Source organism: Rhinolophus hipposideros (genome assembly GCF_964194185.1).
Source record: "Rhinolophus hipposideros genome assembly, chromosome: 23".
NCBI classification, from domain to species: Eukaryota; Metazoa; Chordata; class Mammalia; order Chiroptera; family Rhinolophidae; genus Rhinolophus; species Rhinolophus hipposideros.
The window spans coordinates 23745554-23769052 of NC_138069.1; the positions used below are offsets into that span (position 1 = coordinate 23745554).

The 23499-nt window shown below is 49.0% G+C and overlaps 2 protein-coding genes across 7 annotated transcripts in view; both read left to right on the plus strand.

Annotated features, from left to right (window-relative positions):
• SYNPO (synaptopodin) overlaps positions 1 to 5618 on the plus strand; it is a 29937-nt gene extending 24319 nt beyond the window's left edge. The window contains exon 3 of the mRNA XM_081035685.1: positions 2908 to 5618. Within this exon, the coding sequence (XP_080891811.1) occupies positions 2908 to 3537 (630 nt within the window). The 3' untranslated portion in view covers positions 3538 to 5618. The remainder of the gene's footprint in view (positions 1 to 2907) is intronic.
• Positions 5619 to 7142: 1524 nt separating this feature from the next.
• Positions 7143 to 22769, plus strand: MYOZ3 (myozenin 3). 6 transcript variants are annotated; one of them, XR_013992371.1, is made up of 7 exons: positions 7167 to 7296; positions 9360 to 9421; positions 14430 to 14584; positions 15579 to 15711; positions 16120 to 16282; positions 19050 to 20519; positions 20898 to 21564. XR_013992371.1 is itself a non-coding variant. In XM_081035312.1 (7 exons), the coding sequence occupies exons 3-7, from the start codon at positions 9361 to 9363 to the stop codon at positions 19216 to 19218; spliced, it is 681 nt and encodes a 226-aa protein (XP_080891438.1). In that variant the 5' UTR covers positions 7196 to 7296; positions 7395 to 7465; position 9360; the 3' UTR covers positions 19219 to 21626. The 6 variants fall into 6 exon arrangements, 4 of the variants coding, with proteins under 4 accessions (XP_080891435.1, XP_080891438.1, XP_080891437.1 ...); XM_081035312.1 differs by adding an exon at positions 7395 to 7465 and having other exon boundaries at positions 7196 to 7296; positions 19050 to 21626; XR_013992372.1 differs by lacking the exon at positions 7167 to 7296 and adding an exon at positions 7595 to 7773.
• Positions 22770 to 23499: the final 730 nt, after the last annotated feature.

A 23499-nucleotide genomic window follows, 5' to 3' on the forward strand; every position in this document is an offset into this window, starting at 1 on the left:
TGAATGGTGGTCAGGTCTCTCTCCCACCTCCGATTCTGGCCTGGGAAGTAGGGTGGAGCTGCTCAGTTACTGTGTGTGAATGTGTGGTGTGTTTCGGTGCTGCCTGGGTCTGCTGTGTGTCTGGATCAGCAGTGGGGACAGATGCGTGCTGGCTTGGAGGTGAGGGCTGCCCTCTCTTCCCCAGGAACCAGAATCCTATGGAAATCACGTTCTTCTGTTTTCTCTTTCGGAGTTTGGCCAAAAAGACTGGGGAGCATGGGGAAAACCCACAACCTTTCATGGTGCAAGTTTGAGTTCTTTAAATGTGGGATTTAAATGCCGTTAGCCAGAGCATACACTTTCCAGTTTTGTCAGGTCCCCTCCTCCTCGCCCTCGGTACTATCTAAAGTGGTCCATTTCCCATGTTCGTCCCCACCTGCCTCCTGAAAACACTGAGTTTCTGCCTCTGGTGGAGAGCAACAAACTGCCAGCAAGAGTCAGAAGAACTGGGTTCTAGTCCCAGGTCTGCACCTGACTCCTTGTGTAACCTTAGACAACTTCTTCCTACCTCTGGGCCTCAGTTTCCCCTTCCATGCAATAAAGGATAGCATCAGGTGGTCAGGAGGCTAGCTCTGCTTGGTCTCTGATAGTTTCTGTCTGACTCTGCTCTACTCATGCCTTCACCCCATGCCCTTCTTTGCGGCTGGTGCTGAGTTAAGTGGGTGCTGCCTTCTGAATTTTCACCCATGTGTATTTCCATGGCGTTCTCATGCATACAGTGCATTGAGATCTTTGTCAGAAATGAACAGTTCTGAGTTCCCACAGCCTTTTTGTATCGTGTACCCCACCTCCTCCTCTGCACACACAGTTAGTCCCCAGCCGTGGCAGTTCCGATGAGGTCAGACTCTGGCCCACCACCAAATGACAAGGAGCTGTTCACCACTGCCCTTGACATTCAATCCAGGCTTGAGAAGTAAATCCTGTTACTCCTTCCACTCGCTGGCCCTAGCCTTCTCCTTGTAGCCACCAAAGGCAGAATCAACCCTTAGAGATTTCGGTTATCATAGCTCCCCCTGCCCCAGCCTACTCTCCTGGCTGAAGAGCCCTGGTTACTCTGTCTCAAAGCATGTTGATGGGCTTTGATCATGAACTCTTGGCCCCACTTCCCACAGCTGGGCTGACGGAAACCTTCCTGGGATGCCGCACAGACAGAGCAGCTCCCGGTGTCTCTGGCTCACCTGGACACAACTCTGACCCTGCGAGTAAAAGGGATGGACCCCAGGCCGAGATTTAACTTCCCTACTTGATTGGGGCCTTGGATGTCCCCAGGAGATCCCTAAGGGTCACTCCAGCATTACTATCACATGAAAAATCTGTTCAGACTGCTGTACAGCATTCTTCAGGTTCAAGGGCTCAAATTCTGGGTCTGGACTCATCTAGGAATTGCTGCATTGTTTGGAGAAAACATATACTTTATGTTTATTGGTTCCTTTTGACTGGGAAATACTAGATTCTGATTGGATGAGAGGCTGTCTGGCTTGGCTGTGGCTGATTGATTACTGACTGGTTGAGATAATGGACATTATGAATGGTCCTACCTTTTGATCGGGTAGGAGGCACTAAATGGACTGGCTAGTTCCGAATGCTGAGGGATGACAGGTGCTGAATTTGGATTGGATTGAGGCCTGAGTAGACTGGTTTATTGCTGATCTGGTTGAATGGACAGTTGGAAGTTTTAGCAGTTACATGCTGGGCACAGATCCCCACTCCCTGTACTGTCAAACCAGTTCAAATGGCTTAAGCATGATGTAACCTTAGAGCAGCAGATAATCACACACACACATTTCCTAATAGGGCAGAATACACAGGATAGTTATTACACCTCTGAACTTCACCTTCATCACTGTAAAATGGGTATGATAATGCCAGCTACCCCGCCAGTCTGTTGTGAGGCTCTAATGAGTGATAAAGGATGAGACTTAACCTTGTAGACTGGAAAACCCCTAAGTAGGCAGGAAACAGATAGGACAGTATACAGCAGAACAGTGCTTTATAATCGCAAAGATGTTCCCACTCCCCCGTCCCATGCAGACAGAGTCCAGTGAGGGGAGTATGCTGCCTAGGGAGGAATGACCCAACTTCCTTTTGTATTTCCATCTGTCAGTGGGAACTTCCTCCCTGCTCCAGGCATCCAAGGAAAAAGTAGGAGGTTACCATAGCAACATGGCAAGGGATTAGGGCTGAGAAGGCCTTTTGCCTAAGTCCAACTTTAATGATGATCAATGTTTTTAATTTTTGAATAGATACATCCATATGGTTCAAAAAACCTAAACTTACATAAAAAGTAATACAGTAAAAGCCTTTTTTTCCCACCCTTGTGGCTGTGTACCCTGCCCTGTTCCCCCCATTTCCTAACAGAACCACTTTGGTTAATTTCATGTATATCCTTCCAGTATTACTTTATGGTAACTGACACCTAGTGCGCACTTACTTTCTCCCAGGCAATCTTCTAATACATGTAATATTCCTTTACATGAGTTATGTCATTTAATCCTCATAACAACCCTATAGGATACGTGATGATATTAGGCCCCCATTTTGCAGAGGAGGAAACTGAAGTCCAGAGGCTTCCAGTTGCTACTGCTGCTGAAGCAACTTACCCTGGCTCACTCAGTTAGTAGAGTGTCTCCAAAGTGCGATTCTTCACTCGTCATCTGCCTCCCTGTTAAGCGCAGGGGCAGGCGGTACGCGCTCTTTCAAGCATCCAGGCTGAGAGTGGGGCGCCCACGTTTTACGGCAGGTACTACCCACCTCTGGTCGCCGGCTTCCCCGACTACAATGGACAGTCAGACTCAGCCCCTCCCGAAAGCCCGGTATAGAAGACGCCCGCACTAATGCCTGCCCTCGCCCTCTCTGCTCTCTCCCCAGGACCGCCGCGAGAGCCTGCCCACCTCCCCGCCCTGGACGCCGGGTGCGTCCCGGCCCCCCAGCAGCCTGGACGGCTGGGTGAGCCCGGGACCGTGGGAGCCGGGCCGAGGGAGCAGCATGAGCAGCCCCCCGCCGCTGCCGCCGCCGCCTCCGCCGCCCATGTCCCCCTCGTGGAGCGAGCGCTCCGAATCCCCGATGCGACCCGAAACCGAGATGCGGCCCCCCAGCCGCCAACTGCAGGCGCTCCTGGCACGAAATATCATCAACGCGGCCCGGCGCAAGAGCGCCTCCCCGCGGCCGGCCGGCGCCGAGAGCCTGCGGCCCTTCTCCCCGCCCAGGGCGCCGCCGCCGCCGCCGCCGCGCATGCGCTCGCCGCAGCCCGCCCGGCCCGGCCCGGCCCCCGCCCCCGGGGCCACGTTCGCCCCAATCCCGCGGAGCCCGCTGCCGGCGGCGCCCAGGCCCTTCCCCTACCGCCGCTCGCCCACGGACTCCGACGTGTCCCTCGAGTCTGAGGACTCCGGGGCGAAGTCGCCCGGCATCCTTGGCTACAACATCTGTCCCCGCGGGTGGAACGGCAGCCTGAGGCTCAAACGTGGCAGCCTCCCCGCCGAGGCCTCCTGCACCACCTAAGGCCTCCTCCGCCCCACCTCATCCCCTCCCCGGGATGTCCAAGCCGGAAGAAAAAGCATCAGGCTTGGGAGATCCCAGCACCAAGCCCCCAAGGGCTCTGGTCTCTGGACAGCCCCTGAGAGAAGGGGGCAGGGAGAAGAGCTCTGGGCTTGAGGGTGCAGTAGTGATCCAAGCTTGGGTTCCAGCCCTAACTCTCTCATGCAGTTGTTCTGTGAACCTGGGCAAGACCCTTCCATTGTCGGACCCTCAGCTTTCAAATCTGTTTAATGGGGCTTTGGCCAAAGCAATCTCAAACTTCTTAACGCCCCCTCCCATCAACACACACACACCTTGGAAGAGGCAGGGCATTGTGTATATGGACCCCTGGACTTGCTGCATTCCAGGCTTCCATACTCCTCCCTCCCTTCCTGGCTGTGCTCTCTGGAGTCTGGCAAAGGAGGGGTGTGTTCAGAAGATCCTAGGTCTAAGTTCCCTGTCCAATCCCTGGCTTGACCATCCGCCTCCCTGGCACCAAGTCTCAGGCAGGAGCAGCTGTTTTCCATCCCTTCCCAGACAAGCTCTATTTTTATCATGGTGACCTTTAGAGAGGTCTCCCAGGCCGGCTCAAGGTGCCCCTCTGGCTCCTCTGGAGAGAAGAGGCAGGAAGATTCCTCCTCCCAGATCCCTCTCGTGCTTCTCTCCGCCCCAGCTCAGATGGCCCAGTGCATCTTCTATGCAGCCAGAGAACAGTCAGTAAGGCAGTGATTTCCCCCAGGCCCAAGACTTCGCCCTCCAGGTTCCTCCAACCCACCGATTTCTTCTGGGTCCTTTCATGGCAGCCCTTTCAAACAAAGCTGAGCCCTTTCAGAGTTGATGTGGAGCTATCTATTATTCTGTAGTTTACCTGATGGCCCTGAATTTGAATTTGCCCATTTGGAAAGAGGGAGGCAAAGAGTTCCTTGTTATGGGACGTATGCAAGCAGTGGCCACGATGCATAGAGGAGATTCTAGTAGGGAATGGATTGGCTCAGATGACCTCTGAGGGTTCTTCCAGTCCTGAAATGCATTCCATGGTATTAGGAAGGGAGGGAAAGTAGTGATGGAGGATTGGCTGGGCAGAATTTAGAGTCAGGTGAGCTTGGTGGGGGGTTAGAATGAGGGATTAGACCAGAGTCAGCCTGTGTTTCTGCTTCCTTAGGAAGTACCCTACTCTTAGGTAACAGGCCCCAGTGTCCATATCATGCCCAGAGGAATGGGCACTGTTCTGCCCATCGCTTTCCCATTACTCTCTGGCCTAGCTAGTGCCTGGTGCCCAGTGACCTTAGGGGGCCTGGCTGCAGGCCCTCGCCTGTCCCTTAAACCTTGATGGCTCTGATTCCAATCCCCTGGAGGAACATGGGGAGGAATGTGGCTAAGTTCTATAGTTTCCAGAGTTGGTTGGTGGTGCCTTCTAGAGGTTCAGATACTAAATGCAGGGATGGGGAGCAAGGGGGTGAAGGGTGTTGTAATTGGCTGAGGATCAAAGGTGTATAGGGGAAAGGATACCAGGATGTTGCCAAAGATGAGGGACTGTGGTTTGGGGTTAGAGGTAGACTTACCCATCAGGGTTTTGTTAGACCTGGAACCCTTAGGTAAGGCTAGAGAAAGCTGGGGTCAGGATGGCAGTCAGTGTGTGGGTGGGGTGCTTTGGAGTAAAGAAGTGATCCCAGAGGCTTCCTGAGGCCTAAGGATTGGGAATACAGTCCCTGTTGGTGGGAAGATGAGAGGGTGCTCCCGCTTAGTCAATGATGAGTGACCACATTTACCAAAGTCCCCACCTGCTTTAGGGTCCCTTGTATCATGGAAGACAGGGGCCAAGGCCTCTTTCAGAGAAGAGACAATCTTAGGCCACTGGCTGATGCAGTGGCATAGAATATCTACTTTTACCTGCATTTCCACAAAGAGCCAGCAGGAGGCAGCTTTGAGAAGCTATAGTTCTGTTTGGCTGTTCTCTCCTATCACAACCTTCTCCCCGAATCGTCTCCTGTAACCCTTTAGAGATCGCCTGTGTCCTGTCTCTTGCCTCCTGTAGAAATCGGCTCTGGCCCTAAATAAATGCTTCCTGCATCCTTCTGCCTCCTGGGTCTTTTGCAGCTGCGTCTAAAGCCCTTCCCTTCTCCCCAACCAGAGAACAGTCATAGGGACTTTGGGTGAATGAGAACATTTGACACACATGGAATGGGAGCTTGAAAAATAGCAACCATGAGGAGAGAAAGGGAACAAAAAAAAACTCTGGGCTATAGAAGAAGTCACTGGGTTAAAGTCCTGGCCCTGTCATCTACAGGTAAGCTCATTCCTTCTCCAGGCTTCAGTTTCCCTATCTGTGTCATGACTGAGCTGGGCTAGGTGATGTCTCAGGGTGGTATTATCCAGGTCCTGACCACAAGACAGTGACACTGGAGTGGGCAGGGCCAAGCTGGGTCAGAGCCCAGTGCTCCAGGGCTGCTTTCTCCTGGTAGGTCAGGACTCCAGGCAGAAGGAGAATCTCATGTCCAAGTCCAGGCAACCCTAGTGAGCTCAGGACCCAGACCATCAAAGGTGCTGATGAGGGTATCACTTGATGAGGGTATCACTTGCCTAGAGAAGGGGATTGTGGCCCGACTTTTAGGTGAGGCCGATCAAGACTGCCCTCAGAAGCTCCCTCACCTTCCTCTCTAGAAGCTCAAGGCTGGCGAGGCACCTGAGGGGCAGGAAGCTAAGTACAAGTGGTCCACAGCAGAGTATGGGCTTCTGCCTAAGAAAGTGTCAGAAACATGCCCTTGGACAGTGTCCCGTCACAGGCACAGGTGCTCCCTGCTCTGGACCCAGTGCATCCCTGCTGGCCCCACCCTTCCATGGGTGTGGTTAGTGCACCTCTGAACCAACCTTTATCTTCAGCTGGAACCTCTCCTGAACGCACTATCCCCCTGCCTCTTGCTGATCCCAGTCTCCAGACACTTCAAACCAAGTTCATCGGAAACTGAACTCAGTATTCACTCCCCACCACAATCTGCTCCTCCCATTACCTTCACTAGTCGCTTAGCCAGACATGAGAGTGGCCCCCTCCTCATCTCCCACATCGGGTCTCTCACCAGGACTTGGTGACTCCCCCAATCTCCCAAGTCCCTCTCCTCCTCTGCATGCCCTCTGTCCCTCCCCTGACCACAGTAAGTCCTGACTCCAGTCTAGCTCCCCCTCCCCCATTTTCCACATGGCAGCCAGAGATATCTTCAGAAAATACCAATCTGACAACTCCATTCCACCACTTTAAACTTCAATGACTATAAAGCACATTTGCCTTTTGAAAAGCCTGCTGTGATCTGGCCCCTGCCCACCTGTCTAGCCTCATCTATCAGCACCGCCCCTCCTGCCCCCAGTTCGGGCTCTACTTGTTGACCCCCTACCATCCTTATACATGACGTGGCCTCTGCCTGCAATTCTTGTGCCTTCTCTCTGCCCAGTGAACTCCCACTCATCCTTCAAGGCCCAGCTCAAATGTCTCCTCCTCTGGGAAGACTTCCCCACCCCCAGGCCAAGTTGGTGCAACCCTCCCTTGGCACTCCCAGAGCATTTCCCATGATGCATCTGAAAGTCTTGTTTACGGGTCTGACTCCGGCCTGGCTGAGCTCATTGAGTACAGAGTCCTGCCTTATTTATTTTCAGTCCATAGAGAGAGGCTCAGAGAACGTGAGAAGGTGGGAAGGAGGGAGAGAAGAAGGAAGGAAGCAGAAGGAAGAAAGGAAGGAAGGAAAGAAGGAATGAGTAAGTCAAAGATATCAGAGGACAGTTCATTCATGCATTCATGCATCCATCCATCATCCATCCATTCCTTCCACAAATATCTATTGCATTCCTATCAGGCCATATTCTAGGCACTAAGGATACAATTAGCAAGCTCAAGTGACTGGCGACTGACTCTCAGCATTTCCAGGTGACTTTGGTGTGTGATCTGAATGTGTGTATGTGTGTGCAAACCCTTCTGTTGGCAAGGGCCTGCTGCTGGGGCACCTGTCTTCCCTGGGGGTTGGTACTTTTAGCATCTGTCCCTGGATCCTGTTGCAGCCCGAAATAAGGCTGTGAGCCATGACAAGGCTGAGGCCAGAGCTGGCTGCAGGGCACTCTGCTCCCTGACTGCCTGACTGCTGTAAGGACACCGACCACTCAGCCCTCAGCTTCCTGACAAAGGTGTTATCTTGAGAGTCTGACACTCCCTCTGCCCACTGTGGTCCCATCTCTCAGGTACCAGGTTCCTAGGGGAGCTTGAGGAGCTGTGGGGAGCGGGCGGACATGAGCCAATTCCCAGAGCCCCTTCCCCTCCAAGCAGAGGAAGAGCCCTGCAGAGGGTCTGGGGAGTGTGGGGCTTCAAGGAAGCCTAAATCCTGAGTTGGGAAGGGAGGGTTTCTAAGTCTGAGGTTACTCTATGTTAAATGGGGAGGGGGTGGCCAGGATTCAAGATGGGGGATAGGTAATGGCACTCCTCAGGACTCCAAAATCTTGAGTTAATAGGAGGAAAGTGAGTTTCCATGTCTGGAAAGTGAGGGGCCCTTCCTAATGTCTGTGAATTTCTGGAAGGGGAGTGTTTATCAAGAAACAGCCCTTTGGACTGTGCAGTCCTCAGTGGTCCCAGCCAAAGCACTCTGGATCATCTCATGACCCTCACCCCAAAGGCATGCGGATGTGGTCATATCTGCATCCACTTTTAGGGGGCCTGTGGATGCCTGAAGCCCATCCATGGATCCCCATGGTCTAGCCCAACGCCCTATGTTACAGAGAGGGGAACAGAGTCACAGAGCTGAGTGGCTGCTCACGGTTGCAGAGAAAGTCAGGGACACCGATTAGATTCCAGGTCACCCAGCTCAGTGCCCACTGACCTGGCTGTGGGGCATACAGATGGAGGCAGATTGTTTTTCTTAAGGAAGGAATATAGAAATACCTAGAAGCAAAGCAGAGGGGCACAGGGGAATAATCGGTCAGGGGGCTCAAGGGTCTGCCTTCTCTCCTGGGGGCAAGTTAGGGGATCTGGACTTGGGACCTGCAGGGTTCTCGGGGTCTCTCGACATCATTTTATTTGTAAATCTCCTCCAAGATTCCTAGAAAGTGCCATTAGATGCAAATGGGGGGATGAAGGAGGAGGGAGAGAAGGGACAAGGAAGAAGAGAGCACCATGGGGTACAGACTTACTGGGGTGATCACTTTGTAAATGTCTAATCACTATGTTCTACAACTGAAACTAATATAATATATGTCAACGGTAACTGAAAAGTTTTAAAAATTATATTTTTAAAAATAGAAGAGAGAACTATGTAAGTTAGCTCAGGGATGAGGGTAGAGGAAGGGCGTGATGTTTCTCTCAGCTTCCGTGGACCAGCCTGTGCCCTCAAGCCTTGGGGCCAAGTACTGGGGACCAGAGGGGACGACCTGTCTTGCAGATCCCAGTGTCACCCCAGCCTATCCACCCATATCCCCTCTCCCCCTGACGTAAACCTCCAACCTTTTTCAGCCACTGACCAGACCTCACCTGAGGCAGTGGGTGCAAACAGTCTGAGACCCCCACCTGCCCCACCCCTAATCCCAGAGAGCACAGCCTGAGGAGAGTGCTTCTCCAGCTGCATGGAAGCATCAAGCATCTCCCTCGCCCTCCCTGGGCCACAGGCTTCTTCTCTGTATGAAGAGACCTCAAAGGCCCTTCCAGCTCAGAGACCCCTTGCCTGAGACTTTGAGGTGGAGCAAGGCTGTTCAGGGCTGGAGCGGAGTGGACCACGGACTGGGAGGTGTGAGGAGGAATGGAGGCAGCCTGGCCCATTTGCGGATCATTTCCCCCACAGGATGATCCCCAAGGAGCAGAAGGAGCCAGTGATGGCTGCCATGGGGGACCAAGCGGGACCAGGTAAGGTGGCCCCAGCTGTTGTGCATTCCTTAGACCTAGGAGCTGAGGTTGCGTGCCCTAGACGGGCCCTGACCCCAGTTAAGTCCTCACCTCAGCTCCGAATTGAGCTATGCGGGCTCTGGTCCCAGACCCAGCCCTAACTGCGGCCCCAAACTCCCCTGCACACTTGTCCTTGCTGACTGAAACTGTGGGTCTCACCGACGCCCATGGCTAGAGACAAAGGGTGGGGGGAGAGTGGGACAGGGTGGCAAAAGCAGGCTACCCAATTCGCCTCAAACCTTTTCCCTTAACAGCCAACTCATCCAATGAACAAATCCTCTAAAATACATGTTTATCAACTTTATAAAACCTCTTCCGGAACTTTTGGCATAATTTCGGAGTCTGTTTATTTGGCCTACTTTAGAGCATTTCAAGTATTTTAAAAACAAATTCAACTAAGTCAGGGCTCTCCAACTTTTGTGTGAATCATAGTGACCTGGCGTTGTTGGTTAAAATACACATTCCCAGCGTCCACCCCGGGGATTCTGATTCAGTGGACCTGGGGAGGGGCCGTCCATTCGCCTTTTAGGCCAGCACCCAGGTGCTTCTGACACGGGTGGACAGGGAACCGAGGGAGCGCGGATAAACCCTTGCCCCAGAGCACTGCTACAGCGTTGGCTCCGTCAGAGTTCTAAGAAGCATTTAATCATGTTGTATGACTGTATTTGTGAGTTGTCCTTTTAACCTATCCTGTGTGTTCTTGCCTCCTTTTGTTGGAGTCAAGTTTCTTTGTTTTTCCATTTCATGATTTTGTGTGCTAAAATATGCAAACTTTGGAAGGTGTTGATATTCTAACTAGAAGAAATCAGGCAATGCCTTCTCTCTTCTTGTGTCTAAGTAATTAATTAATTATAGACCTTTGAATATTGACACACATCATTTATGCCAGACTGGAAATGAATAAATTGTTGACTATTACTAGGGTTTTAATTAAAGACAATTTTGAAACTGAAGAAAGGTAGAAAGAAAAAATCATCTCATGGTCTCACCACCAAAAGACAGCCATTGTAAAGTAATAATAATAAAAATACCTACTATTACCATGTGTCAGATACTGTGCTAAGAGCTTTTACACTTTATGCCAGACGGGTTACTTAACCATAACCCTCACAACAACTCGGTAAGTTAGACATTATTATCCCCATTTTGCAGATGAGAAAACGGAGGCTCAGAGGAGCTAGGTGGTCACATATCTAGTAGGTGGTAGAGCTGAGATTCCACTCCAGATTTTTGTCTCCAGAGCTGCTTCTTTATTATTATACACATAACACATCGTTTTATAAAATATTCAGACAAAACAGACATGAATGACTCTGAAAGCGAAAGTTCCTCATAATGGAAGCATCTGGAGATAACCACTGCTCACATATTTGGGTCAATTCTTCTGTTCATATATATTTATATAAATGGATCTACATCCACGTGGGCTAAAGACTATACACTGTGTTCTTCAGCTTAAATTTTTTTTCACTTAGCAGCATACCACAGACTTTCTATCCTAGTATGATTTAGCTCACTGCCTCCCCTTCCCTTGCTCCTTAGTATGTAATATGTTATATACATTTATATTCACACACACATATACACACAGACCTGATGGTGGTCATAAGGGCTATCCTCAGGTTGGGACCCTTAAGAGCAAAGCCTGAGGATTCTCGAGCAAGTGACTTATTGACGTCACGCTCTCAGAAGGGAAGTGACGTTAAGCAAGGATGTGGGCTCAGCTGTAGCTGAGGTTCAATCTGACCCTGTGAAGCCTCCCGAACATGAATTACTCCATAGAATTCATCCCATCTTCAACAAGGGGGCCGGCCACGTCTGTTCACCTGGGCAGTCCTCTGCGGAAGATGGAAGTTTTGGACGGCTAGCTACTGATAAAGGGCATTTGGACAGCATCCACCATAAGACTGATCCCCAGTTTTCACAAATTGAAACCTCACTGTAATAAATATCTTTGTATGAATATCTTCAGGCATGTTTATTCAATTTTTCTCCCCAAGAATGGGTGCTTAGAAATAGAATTGCTTAGTCAAATAGGTTTTATCTATAGCTTTTCTCTTTTCTTTAAATATTGAGCTCCGTTCATCCAGATAGGATTTGATAATACAATGCCAGGGGAATTTTTATTATGTATTTACATATAAATGGTCTTTTATATTTTTTAAGTATGCAGTACATTTTCTTGTTTAAAAGAAAAAAAAACCAGTGCACACAATTTCCAGCCCTCCTCCTCCCTACGTCCCATAAGTCATCACTGCTAACAGGCATGTCTCCTTGCAGATTTTGCAGTATGTGCATAAACATATATTAATGGTTTAAAATATATGAGTAGGACCTTAGAATACAGATTCTTCTGAAACTTACTCCCCCCCCCCCTTTTAACCTACAGTGGATTTCTTTCTGTTCCTGGAAGGTACTTTCTCTATATTTGCTGAAAGAATGAACAGAAACGTCAATCTCCTTTTTGAAAAGGCTGTATAGGAGTCCACAGGATGGAGTCACAGCACCTGAATGGCCTCAGGGCCGCATGGTGTCCACGTCCATCTCCCTGACTCATTCACTCTCCCACATTATTCTCTTAGACAACTTCAGAAACCTCTCTCCTCAAACCTCCCCTACTTCCTCCCCATCTTCATTCTCAGCTAATGACCTTGCTTCTTCTTTCGCTGAGAGAAGTCACCAAAAGAGACCGTCTGCAGGCTGCCCCCTGCATGCACAATCAGTCCACTTGCTTGCCTGTGTCCACATTTTCAGTTTTCCTTCTTGATGTGGTAGAAGAACTCTCCCTGCCCCTGTGTGAAGCCAACCCTTCTAGGTGGGCACCAGATGCCCTCCCCTCCCCTCTCTCCTGCTCAAGGACACTCCTTCAGTCACTCTCCTGTCTCTATTGCATTGTGAAATTTTCCCAACAAACATGCTGTTATTTCTCCCTCTTTAAAAACAAACATGCACTTAACACCACTGAACTGCACATTGAAAAATAGTTAAGATGATCAATTTTGTTATGTGTATTTTACCACAACAAAAAATTTTCAAAGAAACAAAGAAAAACAAACAAACAAACAAACCCCTCTTGATTCCACAGCTGCCTCTAGCCGTGGTCCTTTAGAGCACAGTTCCTCAAAACAGTTGTCTCTACTTTCTTCCCTTCCTCTCGTTTTCTCTTTTTCTCATTTTATTTAGCCAATTCCCAAACACACAGAAATGTAGAGTGCAAAGCCCCATGGTTCCCCTTTTATTCCTGGAATCCAAAGCAAATCCCAAAGAGCATATGACTTCATGTCCTGAATACTTCCAAATACATCAAAAATAATGAAAAGCACATTTCCTTATACCACAAAGATATTAGCAAAATGAACAAAATTAGCAATATTGATTGAATATTATCTAATAACCAGTCCCATAGTCAACTTTCTCCAATTTTCTAGTTTGTTTTAATGAGAATCCAAATAGGGCCATTGTTTTTATTTGGTTGCTATGTCTCTTAAGTCTCCTTTAATCTAAAATGCACCCCTCCCTTTTTTTTCATGTCATTCACTCCTTTGAAGACACCAGGCCAGTTGCCCTGTAGAATGTCCCACATCCTAGAGTTGGCTCATTGCTTCCTGATGGTGTGGTTAAATTGTCCCTCTGTCCTTTTCTCTTGATTCCTTTCCAATAAGACTTTCACACCCAAATACTCCACAGCAACTGCTTTGGTGAAGATCACCAAATAGTAACGGCACGTTACTAAATATTGTGGTCAATTTAGCCCTCATCTTACTTGACACACATCAGCAACATTTGACTGTGTTGATCACGCCACCCTCCCTGAAATGCTTTTATCATTTGGTTTCCAGGATACCACACTCTAGATTTCCTCCTGCTTCACTGGGTGCTCCTTCCCAGACTCCAGGACTGGTTCCTCATCTGTCTAAATGTGGAGGCTCTGGCTACCAACCTGCTATATTCCTAACTATAAGAAATAAACGTAATATTTTTCACTGAAGAAAACCAACAACAAATACCATTTATATGCTTGCGATGCCTCAATTTTTATCTTAGGTCAGTTTTCTCCCATGAACACAAGACTCACATATCCAGCTCCCTCCTTGGCATCTCCACTTGGATTTCTACAAGGCTCTTCAAACCTTATTTGACCAATTTTGAAGAAAATTAAGGGGCTTTGAATGTGGAGTTGGCATGATATAAAACAAAAATTTGTCCACTTGGAAAGGTGGAGATCTTTAATTGATAAAAGAAGTGACAAAGCATGTAGGCTGTGATTTCATTTTGGTTAAAAACTCATATCAACTCATATATAGTCATTGGAAAAGATAGGAAAGGATATATACTAAGGTGTTAATAATGGGATCTCTGAGTGGTAGAAAAGGGTATTTTTCTTTTCTTTCTCTCTTACAGCTGTATTTTCTAACGATCTTTAACACATATAATGTTCTATAATAATAAGAGGCTATTTTAAAAGTAAAAGAACTCATGTCTAAAGCCGAACTCCTGATCTTTCCCCACACCTTCTTCTCCTCCAGCCTGCCCGTCTCAGGGAGTGGCTGCTCCATCTTTCAGGTGCCTCAGGCCAGAAAGCCTCCACTTGTCTCTCTCTTTAATGCCCCACATCCATGGCTTACCTTTAAAAGTTATCTAGAATCTGATAATTTCTTACAACCTCCACCACCGTGGACAAAGAGATGCACCAGAAATTCATGAAAGAAATACAAATGGCCAAAGAATATTTAAAACAGTGCTCAATTTCACTGAGTGTCAAACACATGCAAATTAAACTCGGAGGTGGCATTTCTGCCCACCAGGTGGGCAACACGTCCACTGAATGATGACACCTGGTATTGACACGAGTGGGAGAAGCTGGTATTCTCACACACAGTGGACAGTGCTGTGAGGAGGTCCCCTTAGAGGTGGCTCCGAATACCCTAAGGGTGAGGTCATAAGGGCTCGCTCTGGCCTCTCCCCACAGTCCCTTTGCTGGACCTGGGCAAGAAGCTGAGTGTGCCCCAGGATTTGATGATGGAGGAGCTATCGCTACGTAACAACAGAGGATCCCTCCTCTTCCAGAAGAGGCAACGCCGAGTGCAGAAATTCACCTTTGAGTTGGCAGCCAGCCAGCGGGCGGTAAGACCCCCATTGTGTTCACAAGGAAACTGAGGCCCAGAGAGGGCCAGTGGTTAGCCTAAAGCCAAACCATGAGCTGCGTGAGCACCTCTGGCCCCTGAGAGTCCCTCAAGCTCCAGCTACGGAAGGCTGAGCCCCTGCCTTGCTGTGTGGTCCTAGAAAAGTGTTAAACCTCTTTGGGCATCTCTCCCCAGATACAAAACATAAAGTGGATTGGGCAGGATGAGCTTCAGAGGGAAGGGGTTCTGGCTCCTACAACGGCTGAAAAACAGTCATACGCTCTGGACGAGCAGGATTTAGATTAGACTTGATCTAAGATCGAAAACTCAGAATGCCTTTTTCCCTTCTCACTGGAAGAAGGAAAAGGCCATGGGAACAGTCTAGTCTGCTGGGAGAGAAAGGAATGGTTTATCCCTAGGCTTCAAAAAGGCAGCAAGCAGTTCCAGGTACTTACTTCTAAGGAACTCAGGCCACTGCATCCATGCTCCACACAATTTCTGGATGAGAGGAGGTGACTGAGAAGGAGCAAAGGGTCAGAATAATAAAGATGACAAAACACCTACCTTTGCTATGTGCCTAAGACAGTGCTAAGTGCTTCACATGTGTCATCTCATTTAATGCTCAAAAAGTGATATTATCATCATTATCTCAATTTTACAAAGAGCGAAACTGAGGCTCAGGCAGGTGAAGGGTCAATATTATAGCGACTAACATATAGAACACCTCTGTCCAGAGCAAGGGGTTTAGCGCTCTACACTATTAACTCATGCCCCGCAACATCGCTGGGAAGTGGGCGCTAGGATCATGTGTCCCCCCTTTTTTTGGTGGAGGGTGATCCCTGGCCTTTGCTGCGCTGAACCTCCCTGCGGTTTGTCTGACCCCCACAAATGGTGGCGGGGAAGGAGGCTGGAAAGGGTGAAGGGAAACCCTCCAGGAGGGGAAGCTGGGGAAAGGGGCCTGGAGGCTGGAAGACAAGGAGCCCGCCCGTGTCCAGGTTGCCAACGGCCCGGAGGAGAGCTACGGCTCCCAACTCCACACCTTCCACACTTCTCCCGGGGGCCCCGAGGACGCCCAGCCCGCAGCTTCCCAGGCGGAGCGCGCCCGCAGCCCCAGCGCCCTGGCGCCAGGTGAGTGGCCTCCCCGGGTCCCGGGACCAGAGCTGGGGGACCGGAGCGTGGGAGAGCCCCATGGAGGCGGGCGAGGGAGGAGAGCGGCTAGTCCACGCCCTTCCCCCCCGCCCCCGCCCGTACACACCCCTCCACGGACCTAACACAAGCCCAAAGAGGAGCAGCCCAAGTTCCAGCCAAGACCAGAACCTGCGTCCCAACTCGTGATTCCCCTGCTCTAGTCCTCGTTTCCAGGGAGGGGGAAGGGTCCTCTTTGCTGGAGCAACTTTGGCGTCACCCCCGCCCCTTTCTCGGCTCGTCTTCCCTCCCCCAGCCGCATCCCAGGGGTGGACGTGGGAGTGGGGCCGAGGGAGAAGGGAGCCCAGGCCCCTTCCCGCCCACCTCCCACGCGCGCTGCTCCACCTCCAGGCTATGCCGAGCCACTCAAGAGCGTCCCGCCGGAGAAGTTCAACCACACGGTCATCCCCAAGGGCTACCGCTGCCCGTGGCAGGACTTCATCAGCTACCGGGACTACCAGAGCGATGGCCGAAGTCACACCCCCAGCCCCGCTGAGTACCGAAATTTCAACAAGTAAGGCGGCAGCCAGCTCGGGGAGAGAGAGCCCAAGGGTCCAGGGTGCGCAGGAGCCAGTCACAACGCAGGCAGTAGCTGCATTTCTTGAGCACTTTCTACAAGACAGGCTCTATCTGAACACTTTATATACGTTTAGTGACGCTTGCCTCCGCACATAGTAGGTGCTCAATAAATGCACAGGGAGTAAGTGGGTGAATGTGTCACTCATCTTCTTGGATCCTCCCCACGACAGGGTGGTTGGTGTAGGTGCTACGATTTTTCTTATTCTGTTGGTGAAGAGACCACTCAGGATTATCAACAACCTGCCCAAAGTCCCAAAGCAAGGACGCAGCGGCAGGGCTGCGGTCCAAGTCTGGGTTCGTCTGACTCCAGAGCCGGGTTTCCTGTTCTCTACCACTGCAGTGTGCCACGTCTTTGATGGACATTGAGGTGCACATCCTCCCCTGGGTGGGGGCCCCAGATCTCACCAGTCCTAGACTAGCTCAGCCTTTCCTCACTGGTCTGGAAGAGGCCTAGAAAGTGGCTTTGAGGCTGTAGGAAAGTGGGGAGTGGCAGTGAAACGCTGCACACCAGAGGTGAGAGCCAGAGTGGCTCCTGCTGTTTAGAGCATGGGGCCTCAACGTGGGCTTAAATGCAACTCCTTACCTGGCTATGTGGCCTTAGGGGAAGTCACTTAACCTCTCTGAGCCTCCATTTCCCCATCTGTACAATGAAACTATTACAGTATCTACTTCTTAAGGTTGTTGTGAGGATGGCATAAGGAGCCATAGGCAAAGTTTCTGGCAAGCTCTTAATATTATCAGTAGCTGCTATTGTTATTATTATTTACAGGCGGAAATGAAGGTGATAGCTAGAAAAGCTACTAGAGGAGACATGAAAGGGATAAATTTAACACCCTGCCCTAGGGGCCAGAAAACAAATTATAGGAGTCAGGACAGGAGCTTGGCACTTGGAGGAAGGCCTTGGGCTGGGGGTTGGATTTCAACTGCAGTTGGCTTCCTCAGTCTGATGCTATTTCTGAAAAATGCTCCTCTGGCTTGGACTGCATTTGGTGTAGAAGTGCAGGGTCCACAGAGAGGAGGCCACAGTCCAACTCTTCTGGCACCTGCTCAGACCACACGTAGAGACTCTGTCTGTCTGACAAAGATAGACGGATGGCCGCCAGGGCCTGGCTAGGCCTGGAGACCAGGCCCTCTGAGGGAGGGCTGAAGGATTAGGGATGATGGGCCTTGAGAAGAGAATGTTCAGGAGGGACATGACTGCCTTCATACAGCTCATAGCCACGGAGGGCCCTGACGGAAAGAACTGCACTCAAAAGGCTCTGTGTGAGCCATGAGCCATTGGGGTTTACCACCGGGCAGGCCTGTGCTCTCTCACCTACTGGGGCCCTCAGACCCTGCCTGCCCAGCTATTTAAAACCCTCACTCAGCATTTACTCCTGGCAGCCAGCTCGGATCGCAACCCCATCCATCTTACACCTCAGGTAAGACAGACTGAGGCACAGTCCCTTGAGCAAAAGGAGGGTTTTAGGGAGCCCTGAGCCCAGAAGCCTTCTGGGGCAGAAGGGTGAACTGAGGCAGACTGAGGAGGAAGAGCAGCGTTGGTGGCCAAGCTTTCAGGATCCAGGGCTCTGGGCTCTTAGTCAAGGGCCCAACTGTGAGGCTTGCTCAGCTTGGAAACTGCCCAGCCTGTTCTCACGGGGCCTGGCTGTTGCCGCCAAAGCTGGGGTGGTCCAGGCAGAAACCCTGCCCTCGCTGGAACCCAGGCCCTGGCCCAAGGTTCGCCTCCCTACCGCAGGGGCAAGCACCCCCATTTCCCCATTGGTCACAGGCTGCGGGGAAAACATGACATGAGCCATGCTTTTCATTTTTCTTAAAATATAAAAGGAGTTTTTAAATTGTATACTTAATATTCTCTTAAACGAACTAGGCAACCACAGATAAAGGTAGGGTTCCTTTGTTCACCATCCTCAATCCCAGTTCCCTTCCCAAAGGTAACATGTTGTCAGGCTGCTGTGTAGGTTTTCAGAACATTTTCTATGGGCAGCCCCGTACCTATAGGGGATACAGAATTGTTTTCTGTGTATGTCCATTCCTCTGCCAGGGGACAATGGGTTGTTCCTGGTTTGTCACTAATCCTTGCTCACACCTGCTTCCTTGTGCACACACACACGTTTCCCTACACCATATGCTGGCAGGTGGACTTGCTGGTTGACAGTTTGCACATTTTCAGGTTAAAAATATCCTGCCACATTTTCCTTCAAGGGAGCAGCACCAGTGTACCCTCCAAACAGCAGGATATGAACGAAACTTTGCCCATTATCGAATTGTTTCTTCTTGCCAGTCGTATGGGTGAGAAATGGCATGTGTGTTGTCATCTGTACTTCCCTGATTCTCCATGCTTTTTGTAATCTTCCCTTCTCTCTCCAGTTTGCAGTAGATTGTTCTAAGAGGAGATAACAAGAGGAAGGAAACACTATTCAACTCTACTCCCTCCTGGAACTTAGGGAGAATTTAGAGTTTTGCCTACGACAAACCAATTCTAATGCTGAAAATTTCACTCCAATTTCTAAACAACAAGCCATCCTGACCAGGTGCAGAGCTGGAGAAACCTGTTAAACATAGTACAAAACCTTGCTGTACAGAAGGGGAAACTGAGGCCCAGGGAGAGGCAGGGATGGGGATCCACACGGTGACCCACATGTCAGTATTCTGCCATTCCTGTCCCATAATTCCCACCTCTCCTGCTGCTCTTCTTTCCCCAGGACCCCGGTGCCCTTTGGAGGAGCCCTGGTGGGGGAGACCATGCCCAGGGCAGGCACCCCCTTTGTCCCGGAGCTCATCAGTGGCTTGGAACTCCTTCGCCTCAGACCTAACTTCAACAGAGTGGCCCAGGGCTGGGTCCGCAACCTCCCGGAGTCTGAGGAGCTGTAGCCCCAGCCTGAATCTTCAATTCCCCGATCGCAGACTTCGGGGAACATCTGGAGCCAAGACTTGTGAACAGCACTTCGCAGTATATGAAGGGCCTTTACACACAAAACCTGTTGCAAGTGGCCTCAAAGGTCACAAAGTTCAGTAGTCCTTAAACGTGGTATTTAGAAAGCTTTTCCTTTTACTGAGATGCAGCTGGTCTTTATCTATTCATGCTCTAAACATTTACTAAGTACCTACTATGTGCTAGACACTGTAACAGGGAGAGGGGCCCAGGCCCTGGCCTAGAGTAGCAAAAGACAGCAGGGCAGATTTGTAAGGCAGTAAATTACCTTAATTTTCCCTAAAGCATGCTAGTTGGCAACTGAGGAACAAAGTGCTGTGAGACAGAGGAGGGGGTCTCTAACCCTGGGTGTGGGGTGGGATTCCAGGAAGCTTCCCAGAGGAATAAGAGTCCGTCAAGGGAAGAGGGTGTGATGGGGAGGACATTCCTAGTGAGTCAAGCCGTGTGTGCGGGGAAGATGCAGAGTGCAGGGATTCTGGAGAAGGGAGACGGCTGTGTCAGAGGAGTCGGTGACTCTGCAGAGGGCCAGGTTGAGTGGGCTGTACTGAGACGAAGGACCAAGTTCTTAAGCTGGGGAGTGAAGGGTCTGGATAGTTGCTATGTGGGGCAGATTGGAGGGTAAGGCAGGAAGCCAGGAAGCCTTAAAGGAACAGGCTTGGACTAGGGAGGTGAGCATGGGGATGGAAAGACTGGGCACCCTGTTCTGGAGGAAGGCCTCGGCCTGGGTTTTGGATTCAACTGCAGTTGGCTTTCTCAGTCTGATGCTATTTCTGAAAAATGCTCCTCTGGCTTGGACTGTATTACGTGTGGAAGTGCAGGGTCCACAGAGAAGAGGGCAGAGGCAAAGGGGGGCACTTATAAAGAACCTTCCCACCTCCTTCTGCCCGCCATTCTGAGCAGGCCCTGACGTAGAGCTTGCCCTAGTCCTCAGGAGTAGTTCGGGGCTCTACTCCAGCTCCTTAGGAAGAGGAGAGAAAGGAATGCCTCTCAGTGCAGGTGATGATGGTGGTGGTGGTGATGATGGTGACAGCTGCTTTTTCTACTGGGTGCCTCAGTGCTCAGGCTGGTAGTAGGTTCTCTACAAGTCCTATTTCTAATTTCCAGTACAAGCCTAAGAGAAAGGTATTGCCCCATTTCACAGATGTGGATATCCAGGTTCAAAAGTGGGAAGTGGCTTGTCCAGAGACAGAACCCAAATGGGACTGTGTCCTATTCCAGTGGATGTCTCTTCACTGCGCTGGTAAGCCAATGCCCACTCACTCTGGGATCACGTAATCTTGGTGCCCTGCCTTAGAGTTTAGAGGTTAAGGGAGCAGGCTGGGGAGTCACACTGCATGGGACGTGTTCTAACTGCCACTGTTAGCCATCGAGCAGGTCATTTCTCACATGTGGGCCTGTTTCTCCAGCTGTAAGGTAAGGAAGTCCCTGTATTGGGTTGTACTGAGCACAGTGGCAGACAATACAAAGTAGGCACTCGATCATTATTAGACTTCATGTAACTACTCCTCTTGACTGGAAAAGATGTTTTTGCAGTAGATGCCACTTGAGAAGCAGGCTGCTAGGATGTGACTGGGGGTCAGTGAGCTGAAGCCTGAAGGGAAACCTCTGGTCATTGCAGGGCTCCCTTTGGATATGAATGACCTCTCCTTGCCACCCTCTGTCTCTTCCCTGACACCCTCTTGGGGAGATGAGAAGTTCAGGAATCTAGCTGGTTCTCGGTACATGGGATAATGGTCGCATTTGCCTTTTGCTCTGGACTTCCACTGCGCCCCGCACAGTCTCACAGGGCCAGAAGCCAGACCCTTAGAATCGCTTACAATTAATGGGCTGCCTTGGATATGGGCACCGCCTTTTAAAGCAATGTTTCCATGAAACCAACCATTAAAGTGTCTGAAACAGAAGTGACCGCCTTGGTTTGGCTCTGCTATGCTCTAGAGGGTCGTGGCGCTCATTCCTTTCTTCTTCTGATAATATGACTCGCACTCGTGTTGTTTAAAAAAAAAAGCTTATTGTAAAAATAAACAAAGGAAGAATTAAAATGGAAAGGTATCTGCCCACATGGCCCCTCCCATGCGACACAGACCTTCCCACCCTCCTGCACCTCAGAGATAACCACTGGTAGCAACTTGGTCCTTCTAGAATTCTAGGATTATTTGAATAGATAACTATGTACATGGTAGAGTTGCACAAGTGCAAAGATATGTCTTCGTGTTCATGGGATCATACTACATGTATTAGTCTGTATTTTGCTTCTTTATTCAACCATAAGTAAAATTTGGATCCTGAAAAAGCACGTCATTAACTTTTCATATAATTTGGGGGCCTTCATATAAACCTCTCTATACGTTTGTCTGTTTTTCTTCTTTATATAAATGAAATCACATGATGATATAGAAATAAAAAGGACAGAGGATAGCCAAAACATTGGGAATCTGACATTAGACATGGCAGCAATGAACACGAACGACCAACAGTCGTTCCAACAGGCAACAATCCAGACCAACAGGCAACAATCCAGAGGCATCTCAGAAACAAAAGGGTAAGCCAAAGAGGGCACATCCATATGTTTATGTTTACTGATGCAAAGAAGTGTTGAATAAAGTCAGGATAGTGGTAACTGATAGTGGTAAGAGGATAGTGGACAGAAAGGTTTGCGATTGTCAAGGCACACATAAAATGCTTCTGAGAAAGCTGGAAATTTTCTATTTCTAGATCTGGGTGATTGTTACACAGACATTCACTTTAAAAATATTTAGTTGTACATTTGTGTTCTATGTACTTTTTCTGTACATGTTATGTTTTACCAAAATCATCCCTTCTTTTAAAAAAGTTAGATTAATAGTAGATTACATGTACATGAAGAGAGAATCTGTGAACGAAAAGTGTCCACGATAAATCACAGAGATGTAAAGAAACAGAAAACGTGAGAGCGAAGTTAAAAGACATGGCAGATAAAAAGAAAATGCCCAAACGACTAATAGGGGTTCCAGAAGGAGTTTAAAATGGACCAGCGATTTTCCAGACTTGATAAAAGGTTAACACTCACATAACCATCACCCTGTCATGAGAAGGATAAATTAAATCCACACCTAAGAACGACTGCAGTGAAACTGCAGAATTCCAATGTCACAGAGAAATTTCAAAGGCACCCAGACCAAAAAAGTCAGATTACCTACAAAAGAACAACACTTAGAATAACAGCAATAATGGAAAAATATCTTCAAGAAGCGAGAACAAAATACATTTTTCAGACAAATAAATATTAAAGAGAGCATTCCACCTACCCCAGAAATAACGACAAAACAAAACAAAAAAACACGCTTTGGGAAGGATCCAGAAAGAAAGTATAAAATCTAAGCAGCAATGGTGAGCAGAAAAATCAATTGCATAGTTGGCAGAAAGGATGAAAAAGCAAAGGCACGTAAAATAAAGCGGTATAAATACCTTCAAATGTATCAGTTATCACAATAAATGTAAATGGATAAGACTCACCAGATTGGATGTTCCATGTTGTTCACAAGCATCAATCCTAAAAATATAACACAGAAGTGAAATAGAGAAATGGAAAAGGATAAATCAGTCAACCCCCATCCCAAAGAAATGTGTTTTACCCTTGCGCACTGTTGGTGGGGTTGAAATTGGTGCACCCGCACAACTGGTGCAGGAAAACAGTATAGAAGTTCCTAAAAAAATTTACAACTATGACCCTGCAATTCTGGGTATCCGAAGAAATCCAAAACATAATTCAAAAAGATACATGCAACCCGATGTTCACTGCAGCATTATTTACCATCGCTAAGATATGGAAGCAACCTAAGTTCCCATCAATAGATAAATAAAGAAGATGTGGTACATACGTACAATGGAATATTATTCAGCCATAAAAAAGAATGAAATCTTGCCTTCTGTGACAATGTAGGTGGACTTAAAAGGTATTATGCTAAGTGAAATAAACCAGAGAAGGAAAGACAAATACCATGTGATTTCACTTACACGTGGAATCTAAAAACAAAAATAAAAATAAAGGAACAAAATAAACTCATAGATACAGAGGAGAAACTGATGGTCGCCATAGGGGAGGGGGGTTGGGGGCATGGGCAAAAAAAGGTGAAAGGGATTAAGAAATATAAATTTCAGTTATAAAAATAGTCATGGGGCCATCACGTACAGCACAGGATATATAGTGAATAATATTGTAGTAACTGTATGGTGCTGAATGG

Excerpts from the sequence above, each read along its gene's own strand:
- MYOZ3 (XM_081035309.1), top strand. The coding sequence starts at position 9,361 with ATGATCCCCAAGGAGCAGAAGGAGCCAGTGATGGCTGCCATGGGGGAC. Across the intron at positions 9,422-14,429 it reads GGGGGACCAAGCGGGACCAG|TCCCTTTGCTGGACCTGGGC; the intron begins GTAAGGTGGCCC and ends CTCTCCCCACAG. Across the intron at positions 14,585-15,578 it reads TGGCAGCCAGCCAGCGGGCG|GTTGCCAACGGCCCGGAGGA; the intron begins GTAAGACCCCCA and ends GCCCGTGTCCAG.